This window comes from Lygodium microphyllum, chromosome 16 (assembly GCF_053477565.2).
Source record: "Lygodium microphyllum isolate KBCC chromosome 16, Lygodium_microphyllum_v1.1.10, whole genome shotgun sequence".
Taxonomy (NCBI): Eukaryota; Viridiplantae; Streptophyta; class Polypodiopsida; order Schizaeales; family Lygodiaceae; genus Lygodium; species Lygodium microphyllum.
The window spans coordinates 112,644,210-112,659,402 of NC_141150.1; the positions used below are offsets into that span (position 1 = coordinate 112,644,210).

The 15,193-nt window shown below is 39.5% G+C and overlaps 1 protein-coding gene across 1 annotated transcript; it reads right to left on the reverse strand.

Moving 5' to 3' along the window:
• Positions 1–11,425: 11,425 nt before the first annotated feature.
• Positions 11,426–12,883, reverse strand: LOC148023256 (GDSL esterase/lipase At3g48460-like). The gene has a single exon (XM_087695337.1). It carries the CDS (start codon positions 12,881–12,883, stop codon positions 11,426–11,428), a length of 1,458 nt encoding a protein of 485 aa, XP_087551463.1.
• Between the last annotated feature and the right edge of the window lie 2,310 nt (positions 12,884–15,193).

A 15,193-nucleotide genomic window follows, 5' to 3' on the forward strand; every position in this document is an offset into this window, starting at 1 on the left:
TCTTGGAACCTAATTCACTTGTGCAATAGTCAGTCATGTTAGTGTCTTCATGAACTCACTCTTTCTCTTCCAACCTCCATAGCTTCCACCTCAAGCCATGTTCTAGGTCCATGTTTTTACACCCTTAATATTGTTGATATTTTAAGATATTATTCGATGCTTAGGCACCCATACTTATAAGCTAAAGCTTCCATGCCATATAAAGATTCATGGTAAATTGGATGCAAAATTTTAGAATATCAACAAGTTGTAACACCCAAGTAAGGAGTTCTTAAAATTCAACCTAGTAGGATCTTAGACTCAATGACCAAGCTAGGTGAGTAGACTTTTACATAGCGCAGATTAAGAAAGTTTCTAGCTTTCAATTGATCATTATATAGTTTTGAAGTTCAATTAAAAGTTTTAAGGCCTAACATAAACATTACCCCTTTTTCAGTTTAAATCTCTAAAAACATTTATTATCTAGAAAACCTAGCAATTTAAATCCTAGTCCAACTTCAATTTTATGATATTTTAATTTGCTTAATATTCTCTTAACACTAGTGTTATAAATTGCCATAGAAGTGGTTGTAAGGCACTTTAGTACCTCAAGAGTTAGATTTCACTATACTTGAAATAATATGTCCATATGATATTAAAATTGGATGGGACATTACCAATATTATATGATAGTAGAATAAAAGGTTTGGAACAAGTTTCAAGTGGAAATTCATTTTATATAATTTTCAAAAGTGCATGAAAATTGGATAAAACAACACTTAAGCAACGTTATTTGAAGCTCTTAAAAATTTGATAGCTTTTATCTAATTGCAACTCTCTTAATGGGAATGCATGCTATAAAAATCATAGTACTCTTCATGACATTTTTAGCATGATTAAATGTTTTTTGTGGTGCGCAGATCGGACGTAGTATGCTCACGTAGTGAATCCCGGAAGGTCCCCAAGAACAATGAACTCTACCTTTTTGCACAAAAAACCATGTAAAAGCATGAACGACAAGAGGCAAGAGACAAATTGGGTTCAATCTCCCCCATGCCTTGTGTGAGCGCTCCACAAAGCATGTATTTTATGTATATTTCAATCTTCATGCTCAATAATAGCCCAATTTACAAAAATATGACAAGCTTTTAGCTTTTGAGTTTGCTTTCTACAAAAATAGGAAATAAAGCTAATGGACGGTGCCCATAGAGTCTGGCACGCCCAATCTCAATGTCCAAATAGAAATAACATATCCGAGCGCATAGGCGCATACAAAATAATAATCAATAATCAATATCTCAATAGACATAACAAAATATAGGCGTGGCGCCTATCAAAATATAATCCAAAAGTCGAATACTCGCTAAACTCCAATGCTTTCCTCCGCCACTGCTGCTATCTCTATACATCAACTGAAGCATTCACAATCGTTAGTGAAATAATACAATTAAACCGACAAAAGTGAATACCTAGCAGTTTTCAGCTACATAAATAAATCAACTGGTTAGAAATAAATCCTAACCTTAATTTATTACGAGTGCACACTCTAAACTCATAAACGTTTATCAATTTAATATGCATTTTGCGGAATCACCCGCTATGGAATCACCCATGTACACACTAAATTAATGAAACGCCCGAAAAGGACAGGCGTCCCCATCAACTTCTCGCACAAAGAATCCTCTTTGTGTATGAGCCCCGGTCATCTAAGTTTACGGAATCCACCGTAAAACCTCACGGAATCCACCGTGGCACGGAATCCACCATGGAATATGCCTCCTGCCATCATACCCCCGGGGTGGGATAGCAATTGACCTCAATTGCTATTAGCTCAATGTGGAGCTAACAGAGTGGGGAAAGCATTTAAGTCTCTAGCGTGCATCCATTGTGCTTCCTCTACAGGATGGTTCTTAAATTTTACTAGATATCTAGAATACCTTCGGCCAGTTCTAGTGGTCATGTAGTCAGTGTCTATGATGGCTTCTGGTTCAAGTATTTCAGTCTCTTCCTCTAATAAAGGTGGGTTTTCATAAACAGGGTGGATAGGTAATTGGCCTCTAAATGGTCTCAATAAACTAATGTGAAATGTATTATGAATTTTCCAATGAGATGGCAATTCTAACTTGAAGGCATTGTCATTAATCTTATGAATGATTCTAAATGGTCCATAAAATCTAGGAGCTAATTTGACAACTGGATGTCTATCTACACTTTGCAGTCTACACTTTTCTATTCTAAGCCAAACATAATCATCAACTTTGAAATTCATAGCTTGTCTTTTCTTGTTGGCTTGTTTGGTATATGATTGTTGGGCTTTAGCAATCATATCCTTAACCTCATCAAAAATACTATTATGCATAGTAGCAATATCATCAGCACTCTGAATTCTATTAGACAAAGATGCAACATGTGTAGATAATCTATATCCATAAATGACTTCAAAAGGTGCTTTCTTTGTAGATGTGTGCGGTGTATTGTTGTATGCAAATTGTAATAAATGCAAATGAGTATCCCATGTCTGAGGTTTAGAGATAGTATATGCACGTAAAAGATCTGGAATGGTGCTATTTGTGGCTTCTGTTTGTCCATTTGTTTCTGGATGAAATGCAGATGAGAAATCAATCTTTGTGCCTAGATTTGCAAACAGTGTAATCCAAAAATTATTACAAAATCTAGAATCTCGATCTGAAATAATCACTTTTGGCAATCCATGGTTAGTAAAAACAGTTTTCAAAAATAATTGTGCTGCTTGTGATGCTGTTAAAGTTTTCTTACATGCAATGAAATATGCTTGCTTACTAAATCTATCTACAATTGTCCAAATCATGTCATGGTTAGATTTAGTATTTGGTAAACCAGTAATGAAATCCATAGATATATGTTCCCAAGGTTTAGATGGAATAGATAAAGGCATTAGTAATCCATACTGTTTACCATGATGTCTCTTTATTCTTTGACAAATCAAACATTCAGAAACGAAATTAGATACATCTGCATCCATATGCGGCCAATAAAAATCTTCAGTTAACATGCGTAATGTAGATATAATACCTCTATGACCTTGATATGGGGGACAATGAATTTTATTCAAAACAAAAGATCGGAATGGAATAGTAACACACAGTCTCTTTTCAAAAAACATAAATCCATCATTATATGACAATGAATCAACAGGAATGAAATTATTTTGAACTAATTTTTGCCAATCAGAATGAAAAGTAATATCTTGGTGATATGTATCTTTCATAGCAATTAAAGAATCAAAAGATATGATAGAAATATTATGAATTGCAGGTCTTCTACTCAATGCATCAGCAACTACATTTTCTTTTCCAGGTTGGTATTGAATGATAGGATGAAAACTTTGAATGAAGGAAGCCCATTTGATATGACGGTCAGAAATTTGGGGTTGGCTAAGTAGATGTCTAATGCTTTGCTGGTCGGTCTTTATCATGAATTCTGAACCCATTAAATAATGCTTCCATTGTTTTAATGCTTGTACAACTGCTAATAATTCTTTGTTATAAGTGGAATATTTAAGCTCAGAGGGTTTCAGCTTAGAACTAGAATATGCTATTGGATGATTGTCTTGCATTAGTACGGCTCCTATTCCTGATCCGCTAGCATCGGTCACAACTAGAAAGAATGGTCTATTAAAGTCAGGCAATTGTAGAACAGGGGCATTAGTTAATGCATGTTTCAGTAAATCAAAGGATTTCTGCTGAGTTTCAGTCCATTGATAAACAATTCCTTTCTTAAGAAGGTTAATGGTAAAGCAAGTAATGAAAAATTACGTACAAACATCCTATAGAAACTAGCAAGACCAAGGAATGAGCGTAATTCATGTACATTTTTAGGAACAGGCCAATGCAATATTGCATCAATTTTCTTAGGATCAACTTTAATTCCTTCTTTTGATACAATATGACCTAAATACTCAATTTTCATTTTAAAGAATTCACTCTTTTCAGGATTTGCAAACAATTGATTTTCTTTCAATAATTGAAAAACTAATGATAAATGCTCATAATGCTCTTTTTCACTTTGACTAAACACCAAAATATCATCAAAGAAAACAATCACACAATACTGATATTTCAGAAAGATACGGTTCATCATTCTACTGAAAGTAGCAGGTGCATTAGTCAATCCGAATGGCATGACTAAGAATTCGTAATGGCCAAACTGTGTTCTGAATGCAGTCTTAAATATGTCAAATTTATCTAGCCTCACCTGATGATATCCAGACTTAAGGTCAATTTTACTAAATATAGAAGATCCTTGCAGTTTGTCCATAAGGTCATCAACTCTAGGTATAGGATACCTATTCTTTACAGTGATCGTATTTAATGCTCGGTAGTCAATACACATACGATAGGTATTATTCTTTTTCTTGACTAAGAGTACAAGTGCACCGAATGGAGAACTGCTAGGTCGAATTAAGCCTCTATTTAGTAATTCTTCGACTTGACTCTGGATTTCTTTTTGCTCTATTTGATTGTGCCTATATGGTGCTTTGCAAGGTGGTTGTGTGCCAGGAATTAAATCAATCTTATGGTCTTCTGGACGTGAAGGTGGTAAACCTGGTGGTAGGTCTTGTGCAAAACAGTCCTTAAAATATGCAAGAAATTCCTTATGCCTAGGGTGCATATGATTTTCCTTTGCGTGCAATTCATTCACCCAAATGAGATATGATTTAGTATTCTTGCGTAGTGTACGTTTTGCTTGAGTATGCGAAAGCAGTGGAAAAATATGAGATGCATGCATACTATATAATGTAATAGATTTTCCTTGAAAATTAATATTCATTGTGTGCGTGGAATAATCTATATTTGGATTATGCTGGTGTCTCCATGGCATTCCTAAAATAATGTCGCTTGATTGTAATGGAACAACTAAGAAATTTCTTCTTTCAATGTATGCACCAATTTGAATTTCTAAAGCTTGTACTTCTTGTGTGCCATTGTACCTAGTGCCTAAAAATGTAGCTTTTATGTGATAATGCGTAGGTACTGTATGCAATTTTAATTCCTTTACCAATTTTGCTGAAATAAAGTCATGAGTACTACCGTCATCATGCAAGATAGTTCTTTCCTTTCCATGCACCATAATTTCATAGTCAACAATGAATATGGGGTAGGCATACCTGGTAAAGTGTCGGAAGTAGTAGTAGGATCATCCTCATCCTCAGTGAAATCCGGCATATCCTCATGCTCGTCTACATCCATGGCTCCAAGATAATTGATATGTGCTGGTGGTTTCTTTGAATGACAATTTGCTGCGAGATGCCCTGGCTGGTGACATTTATAGCATACTATTGGCTTGGCTTTGGTTACATTATTTGCAATGGCTGGAAGTCTGGGTACATTTGGATTTGGATTGACAGTGGATGGTAATGCAGGTGGTTTAGGCCAATTCTTGCGGAAAGATGGTGATAAGAAACGACCTGGATTAAGCCTTCTAAAATTGGAATTAAATTGTTTAGATCCATAATTACCGTTGGCTTGGAATTGCTGTGGTCGTCTGTCTCTTCCGCGTAACTTATCTTCAGTGTCGTGAGCTAGTGAAATGGCGTCTTCAAGGGTAGCAGGCTTGAACATGTTCACTTCAGCGTAGTAATGTCCAAGAAGTCCAGACATATACTTCCACTTATGTGTCGTCTCTGGTACATCTTCAAGCATGCGTAACTGTAGGAGTGCATTCCAAAAACGCTCTGTATACTGTGGAATAGGCTCACGATCCCGTTGTTGAAGTAAATCCCATTGCTTGATAGCCTTCTCATGAAATTGCGGTGGAAGGAAATTCTGCATGAACTTCTTCTTGAAATCTTCCCAAGTAGCAGGACATTCTATGCTCTTGCGGACTACAGTCCACCAAAGTGATGCTTTGTCTATCAGATGATTAGTAACACACTTGATTTTATCTTTTTCTAGATAAGTTTCCTCATGGAAATAGTCATCAAACTGGCTAATGAATGATAAAACAGTCTTTCCTTCTCGTATGCCATTGAAAGTGCGAAATTTGAAACTTCGTTTACTTATCTTGGATTCCTTGCGAATGGTTTGAGCTTCAAGAGTGGCGTCGATGGTACGGCGAATCAAATCTTCAGCTTGAGGTTCTTCTTTGTCGGTAGACGCTCTTTGTAGTTTTGTCAATTGTGCTTGCAATGCTTGCCTAGCCCTTCGCTCTTCTTCCAATTGCAGCATAATTAGATCCAGCTTTTGTTCCATGGTAGGCTCAGGTAAGTCGTCTTCAGCCATAGGATCATCCATATGTGGGGTCGTCATCCTGTAAAACTCAATAAACATTTCTCACTCAAAATCAGGTTAGCGGGATGAGCGTAGCTCAAATTCGGGGTTACAAGGCTATGTATTTTTGGGTATTTCTTTCTCAATTTTCAGAAAATCTGCAATATTTCTGTATCCGTTTGCTGAAAGTACTTCAACGAACTTGTAGATAGGTAGAACAGCTTGCTGCGAATAACTTTCCAGTTCAGAGTTTTTGCATACGAACAAGTCTTCTAGGAGTTTTAAGCACTAGTCAGTTCTGATTTAGTCTGACTTGCAGAGTTGCAGACTTAGCAGACTTGCAGAGTTGTTGACTTGCTGAACTTAGGCCGATTTGCAGAACTTACAGGACTTGATTCCACTTGACTTACTGAACTTGACTTTTGCAGCGCAGGACCTGGAGTATATCAACTTATCTGCCTTGTGTGACTTGCAGAGAATTGAGTGACTTAAGCTTAAGTGATTAAGCTTAAGCTTAATAAGCTTAATGGGGATGAAACAGGGCGGCGTGAATTTTCGTGGGGGGGGACCGTTTTTTGCGCCGAAAATCACGGAATGATGCCGTTTCTCCACGATTTTGAATTATGAAGCTTATTAAGCTTCTTTAAGGCTTATAAGCTTAAGATTAAGCTTTCAATTAAGAGGATTAAGAGTTTTTCTCACTGTTTCTTCACGACTTGTTGATGGAGATGAATGCATGGTCCTTCGCCTGCAGAGCATGGTCCTTCGCGATCTGACAGTAGAAACAGGGGTTCTTGATCGCCAGAAGTCTGCCTGTATCGACGGTTCGCGATGAGATTGACTGTAGAGCCCGTTCGTTCCTGGAGCTCCGCCTTCGCCCGAGATTGGTAGCGATTGGAAGCTCTTGATCTCAGCTCCGCTCTGATACCACTGGTGCGCAGATTGGACGCAGTATGCTCACGTAGTGAATCCCGGAAGGTCCCCAAGAACAATGAACTCTACCTTTTTGCACAAAAAACCATGTAAAAGCATGAACGACAAGAGGCAAGAGACAAATTGGGTTCAATCTCCCCCATGCCTTGTGTGAGCGCTTCACAAAGCATGTATTTTATGTATATTTCAATCTTCATGCTTAATAATAGCCCAATTTACAAAAATATGACAAGCTTTTAGCTTTTGAGTTTGCTTTCTACAAAAATAGGAAATAAAGCTAATGGACGGTGTCCATAGAGTCTGGCACGCCCAATCTCAATGTCCAAATAGAAATAACATATCCGAGCGCATAGGCGCATACAAAATAATAATCAATAATCAATATCTCAATAGACATAACAAAATATAGGCCTATCAAAATATAATCCAAAAGTCGAATACTCGCTAAACTCCAATGCTTTCCTCCGCCACTGCTGCTATCTCTACACATCAACTGAAGCATTCACAATCGTTAGTGAAATAATACAATTAAACCGACAAAAGTGAATACCTAGCAGTCTTCAGCTACATAAATAAATCAACTGGTTAGAAATAAATCCTAACCTTAATTTATTACGAGTGCGCACTCTAAACTCATAAACGTTTATTAATTTAATATGCATTTTGCGGAATCACCGGCTATGGAATTACCCATGTACACACTAAATTAATGAAACGCCCGAAAAGGACAGGCATCCCCATCAACTTCTCGCACAAAGAATCCTCTTTGTGTATGAGCCCCGGTCATCTAAGTTTACGGAATCCACCGTAAAACCTCACGGAATCCACCGTGGAATATGCCTCCTGGCATCATTTTGAGATGGTTTTGGTTAGAAGCACTAAAAGTTCTTGATTTGATATGAAGATGTTCTCAATGATGGACATAAAAATATACACTCCCTAGCTTGTTTTCACCCTTTATATTTTTTTCAGCTACTATCTTGTGTTGATCAATTTTCCTTAAACCTTTTCTTCTTAATCTTTCTCATTGATGAGAGATGAAATCATTAAAAGAGGGCCCAAATTTCCACAAAAGTGGCTTTTCTACTATACAAGACTAGTACTAAATAAATGATTAATTTAATACTCGTTAATTATTTTCTAGAGTAGCATTAGAATTGGTTTTCAATTAGATCTAGGGCTCTGTGACTTCATACAAAAAAATCAAAGGCATGTAGGGGGAAGGGTTGAGGATAGAGTTCAAAAACTCAAGATACCCTTGATACAAGCACTAGACATTCAGCTCCTAGAGATTGATTTTATAGTGAGTCTTGTTATTAAATTCTTCCATAGTAGATCCTTGCTAATGTGAAGCATGTGATGCTTTGTAACCATTGGATGAGGATACAATGGATAGTGGACTCAATGATTTAGGATGTGTGCCATAGAGGTCCTTAAGATTATGTAGCTTAAAGGTCTATAATGCTATTTATACAAAGGCAGAAAAACAACATAAGTGGCTACATTAAAATTTTCTTATGGGCTAGGAGATGCTACATAAAGTTTCGAAGGAGGTATGGTTGATGTGCAATAAGAGGCTATGACTAAAGCTAGTAAGATGAAAAAGATGGACATGAGAATAGAAAGTGGGAGCTTTGATATCACATGCTTATCTTGTAATAGAGAGTGCAAGAGAGCAAAACACATAGATACAATGGGAGACTTGGTTGTGTTGTTGTGCATACACAAAGAGAACTCAATAAGGGTATTTGTGGATACATGGACACTTTGTAAGCTACACGTGTTATCTCACATAACACACTTATATATGAACTATCTCAACTAGCATGTGACTTGTATAATCACATTTGAGCTTTTACATCCTATTATAAAAGGAGCATGAGGTGCAGAGGTATGATTAAGTCACTTACTCTATGCTTTCAACACTTGCTACTTCAGTATTGAAATGCTATCTTTGCTTGTATGCCCATCCAATGTGTAGAATCCATGTGCCAGTATTGCAAAAGGATGAGATATGAGAGTAGAGATGGTGCATGATAGTTGGATTGATGTTTTATGAACATGTCTATGGGCTAGTATATAATGATACCGTAGTGGTATTAAGTCTCCATTGGCTTGTGTAATATCTAGAACTACATGATGATACACCATTGTATTTATTGTTATATCTTGCACTCATATTTGCCCTCAATAACTTACCAAGTTTCCTCTTCATTATTATCCACTTTGTTTTCTTTATTTTGTGCCTTGACATTATTTTCTTTATGTGCCTCTTCATTTTCCTCATAAGAATCATCTCTACATGTCTCCTTATTATTATCCACTATATTTTCTCTTGTATAAACCTCTTTATTTGCCTCATGATATGGTGAGTTATGTAGCAATCCCTTATGCAGGGGCCCTCTGCCAAGTAAAATTAGGATGGCTACGCAATTCCACTTATAGCAATGATGGGGCATGCCAATACAATAGACACAAACATTCAATGGTGTCTTTATATTTCCCACCCTTTAGCTCTAAATGTATTAGTGCATTCCCTCTCCAATAGCCATGCCACTAAAGTGTTGGATAGACCTCAATATGATCATCTTCTCATGAGTACAAGCATTTGAGTCTCTTTTCTACCTACACTCAAAGTGTTTGGTCAATTTGTTCAATAATAGTTAGATTTGAAGATCCCACCAAAAAATGCATCTGAAAGTAAGTTTTCAAAAGCATAACAAAGTAGAAATAAGATCAAAAACCAAATGTAGTGGAAACCTAGGTGACATAATAAGTGCAGTAAACATACAAGCATGTATCTATTGATAGGTCGAGATGTATGCATGTATTTCTGAATAAGCATATGTGCTCACATGTGCATGACTTAAGTCCTATTAAGATTTGAAAATATTATCTATCCCTAACACTCACGCTATATGGATCAATATTATCATATCAAGTGATGAATGGCCTCAGCAAGCCATGAGACTTCGATTTTCGTTCCTTAATCAAGACAAACAAATCCTTACCGATTCCCAATGAAGCAACATAAACACCTTCAAACAATGTTCCAAAAACATTCTTCAACTTGAGTCGACTACTCGATAGATTCTTTGATAGTGATGTTGCTATAATCATGCATGTAAGTCCAATATTGTCATGTCAAGTTTGGACAAGCACACTAAGGAGATAATGAGATTTTAACCTTCATTTCTTATATGCTAGCAAACTAACCTTTACCAATTTCCGATAAACCAACAGAAACACCTCCAAATGATGCTTCAAGAATAATATCCTTGAACTTTATTTCAATGGTTAGTGAGTTCTTGGATAATAGCTTTGATGTAATCCTACAAAGACCATATATTTGATGTCAAGTGATATTAAACATACTAAAGAGGTCCATTGTGATCTTAACCTTCGTTCCGTGAATGCCAACACAAAAGCCTTTGCTGATGTCCAATAAACCAACATGTAGAACACCTTCCAACGATATTCCAAGAACATCCATCAACTTCATGTCATGCCCAATAGATTTGTCGTAGGTAACAACTTTGATGAGACATATTAGATAACAACTTTGACATAATCCTTCTCATTCTATGTATCCAACTACAACTTGATATCGAGAGCACCCAAAGAGTAAGCAAAGAAGACACCAATACTTTAACAATGAGGAAGTGTGCATTTGATGACATCATGTACATGTCATGAGAATTAGTATGCGTGTGATGAGAACGTATACATGTGATGAGAAGTAGTATACAAATTGTGCAAAGGTGTGAGAATTGGTACTCACCATTAATATAAAGGAATGCACATTAATTCAAATGATCCATGTAGTTGGGCTAATAGTGCTGCAAGTGTTCATGATAATTGAGAGAACATGTGTGTGTGCGCGTGCATGTGCATGTGTGCGTGTGCGTATGCCTGAGAGAGAGAGAGAGAGAGAGAGAGAGAGAGAGAGAGAGAGAGAGAGAGATTCTATGTATGTGTGCACAAGGTGCATCCCATGTATACACACCCATGTGTGCAAGAGCATCATACATACCATACATACGTTGTATAATGGCCAAATACATTAATCATATTGAAAACTTGGACTTTCGGTACATTACAATGGAGGAACAGCCATATAGCCTAGGGAGAAGCAAAACTGATATTACACAGGTCAAGGGGGTCTATTAAAGGTGTTTATCTACCTGGTGTAAGGTATTCCCCCTTAGCCTTCTGCCAGCTCAAAGTTGTACCACGTGAAGGGGCAAAAGGCGTCAAAAGCGTGGCTAATTCGTGGTGGCACGGGTGGCGCAAGGCGATGTAGGGGCAGTGAGGAAGTTTTCGGGAGGGAAAGAGAAGGCGGGCGCGTCTCGCGCTATAGTACCGGTATGATCAGGTTGGCCGAGGAAGAGCCCGACCATGGCCTTGTACATCGCCTCGGTCATGTGGATGCCATCCCAGCTGATGTAGCTCTGGGGGTTGGGGCAGGCAGCAAGCGACGGTAGGTGTACTTGAGGAGCCGGTAATGTTGAACTAGTGGGGCTGGAGCTGGGTGCTATATTCACGTGTTGGGGTACTACTGGTGCGGGCGATGTGAGGAGGCTGCCGAGGTCGACGCAGGGGTCGGTAACGTTGGTGAAGCCGTAGGCAGAGGCATGATCAAGGATGTGGAGGTAGGCGGCGGTGGTGTCGAAGAAGACCAGCCTTGCGTTGGGGTGTAAGGCCTGCAGCTCCTGCACAACCTGCAGGAGCCTGCGGTTGTGCTCGTCGCTAACAGCGCTCACGGCTGCCACGCAGCCGTGCGCATCGAAAAGCTGAGATCCAGTCGCAGCTCCTGCTGCTGCTGCTGCTGCTGCAGGGGCCGCCGCCGCAGAAGATTGCAAGTGGGCCTGCTTGAGGTACACGGCCATGCAGCCCATGGGGAAGTCCCCCTGCACGATCAGGTGTGTGGCGCCGGCATCGAGGATCTCCTCCAGCGCAGTGCGGATCTCGTCGATGACCTTGGGCACTAGTTGCCCCGCGTCGGCGCGGGCGCTGAACGCGTAGTTGTAGTCGTTCCCGCCGATCTCCCCAAAGTAGACCAGTGTGCTGCTCCTCGCACTGAGACCTCGGCCTGTGTCATCGTGATCGGCAGGTGCCTCAGCAGCAGTTGCATTGCGGAACCATTGGAGCTCGTCCTTAAGCGAGTAGGGAGTGAAGGAGGTGGCGTTGGCGAGCTGCTTTAGGAGGGAAGGCTCGAGGGCGGTGGCTCCGGCGACGGCAAAGTTGTCGCTTTGATGTGACGTATTAATATTAGGGCTGTCGGTCGAGGACGCATACGTCGTGAGGGCGGCGAGGTGCGGAGGCACCAAGGGTAGGCCCAGAGCGTCACTTACAAAGTCGAGCATGAGGCGGCCGTCGCAGAAGCGGCCCGTGGGTTGGCCGGCCTGGGCGCTACCACTCCGCCTGTTGAAATCCATGCCGTAGGGTGGCATGGCGGCCAGCTGAGCGCTTGGGTTGCCTGTGAGGATGGCGTTGCCTGTGTCCGTGGTGGAGTCTCCGAATGCCACAATGGAGTCTAAGAAGCACCTCCTATAATTAGCTGCTGTGCTCGATGTCGACCTCGCGGAATAATGCATTACTACAATATCATCATCATCATCATGAGTCGACCGCGTCGAGGACGTCGAAGAAGAAGAAGCAGCTGCACCAGGACGCAATATTGCAGCTGCTGCAGGAGCATATTCATGGGCGCTCGACGTCATGCGCAGGACTCGAGCCGATCCCGCTCCAGCTGGCCCGGAGGACAAGCTGATCAGTAATATACAAGCAGCTATCTGCATGAGGAGTAAGTCGGCGCGGTGAATTTGCCATGCGCTATGATTTGAATAGATACATCTGGTGCTCGACGCAGCTGCCATTGATTTTCTTGCTGTGGTCGCTGAATATCTCTTCTAGATCAACTGCTTCCGTCGACAGGCGCTGTTGCTGATTCCTTGCTGGTGCCGGTACCTCGATCTCTTGTCTTCTAGTCGCGGATCTTGATTGATTTCGTGCTGTGTTGCTCTCGGCAGTCCCGCCGGGTGGCCTTTATATAGGGGCCCCTCCATCCATATTCCACTGCTCGTCGCGGTGTGGTGCTTTTCACATTGCTTTTCGCGCGCCATTTTGCTGTTCGGGCATTTTTTCATGTCCACTGTCCGCGTCCCAAAAGCAGCGACACCGTAGAAGGCCAATTCGTCTCATCTTCACCAATTCGTCTCGTCTTCTTTTCCTTCTTTTCTCTTTGCCCTTTCTTCTATTTCGTTTCCTTCTTTTCTGGATTTGTTTTCCTTATTTTCTAAAGTAGTTAGTGAATGAGTACATTTGTTTTCCTTATTTTCTAAAGTAGTTAGTGAATGACTACAAGCCGCATTAATTATGTGTGCTGGGGTGTTTGCAAAGCTAACTATGAGAGTTCTTGGGAATCTTTAATAGATATTAGCGTTCTGTGTGCGCTTCGCGATAGCTTCGTTGTCTCGAAGCAGCAAGCATGGCAACTTCGCTCAACAATCCATTTCTCATCTTTCTCTCTCCTCTTTTTTCCCTCTTTCTCTCTCTCTCTCCCCCTCCAAAATTCTCTATGTGTAATTTTTTTTTTCTCTCTCTCTCTCTTTACCTTCTATTTTAGTTTATTTTTTTCTTCTCCTAGTTCTTTCTCTCTCTCCTTTTTTTCTCTCCCCGCTTTTCTTATATATATATCTCTCTCTCTCTCCTTTTATTCTCCCCCCTCTCTCCTCTCTTTTCCTTCTCTGTCCCTCTCCTATTTTTTCCTTTTTTTCTTCTTTTCTCTCTCTCTTTATTCTCTTTTTAAATTTTTTATTTTCTCTCTCTCTCTCTCTCTCTCTCCATCCCCTTTTCTTCTTCTCCCCTTTCTCCTAATTTTCCTTTTTTTCTTCTCTCTCGCTCTCTCTTTTACATTTTATCTTTTTCTTCTATTCTTCTCTCTTTTAAATTTTATATTCTCTCTCTCTCTCTTCCCTGTCTCTCCTTCTCTCTCCCTTCCTCTCTCTCTCAAAAAAAAATTTAAAATTTAAAAAGACTTTTCTCTTTTTTTTTTTCCCATCTCTCTTCCTCTTTTCTTATTCTTCTTCTCTCTCTCTCTCTCTCTCTCTCTCTCTCTCCTCTCCTTTCCTTCTCTCTCCTCCTTTTTCTTTTTCTCTTCTCTCTTTAATTTTTTTTCTTTTCTTTTTCTTTTAAATTTTATCTTTCCTCTCTCTATAATTCTCTCTGTGTTCAAATTCTCTCTCTTCTTTTTTTTATTTTCTCTCTCTTTTTTTGTTCTCTCTGTCTCTGTCCCTCCTCTCTCCTCTTCTTTCCTTTTTTCTTTTCCTCTCTATCTCTCTTAAATTTTATATTCTATCTCTCTATAATTCTTTTTCTCTTTGTTCCCTCCATCTCCTCTTCTTTCTTTTTTGCTCTTAGTATATTTCTCTCTCTCTCTCTCTTCCTCCTTATTTTAATTAAACAAAAAGTTTACGTTAAAAAGTTTAATCAGAGAGAGAGAGAGAAAACCTAGGCCCTACGCATGAGAGAGAGGGGGGAGGAGGAGAAGAAAAATATTTAATTAAAAAAAGACTATTCTCTTTCCTCTTTCTCCCCCTTCTCTCTCCGTCTTCTTCTTTTTATCCTTTTTCTTGTTCTTCTTCTCTCTCTCTTTTATTCTATTTCCTTCTCAAAGTGTGTGAAAAACTATGTTCGAAAAATTTTAAATTAAAAAAAGTTTAATCTAACACATACACACACACACACACACACACAGAGGAAACCTAAGCCCTACACATGAGAGAGAGGGGAGAGAGGGGAGGAATTTAATTAAAAAGGGAAGAGATTTTTAATTTAAAAATGGGAGGTGAGAAAATGAGGCTTTAATGAAAAAAGGGAAGAGGAAAAGAAAATGAGATATTACACGTAAGAAAGGGAGGAGGTGAGGGGGTCTTGATTAAACAAAAGAGGTTTGAAAAAGGGGGTAGGTTCGGGAAGCCCTTTGGAGGTTCGAGGCTTTTTGAACCCAAAAGGCTTTCCGAACTTATAGC

What these genes read in the sequence shown, in the direction of transcription:
- LOC148023256 (XM_087695337.1), bottom strand. Translation starts at nt 12,883, where the DNA reads ATGACGTCGAGCGCCCATGAATATGCTCCTGCAGCAGCTGCAATATTG.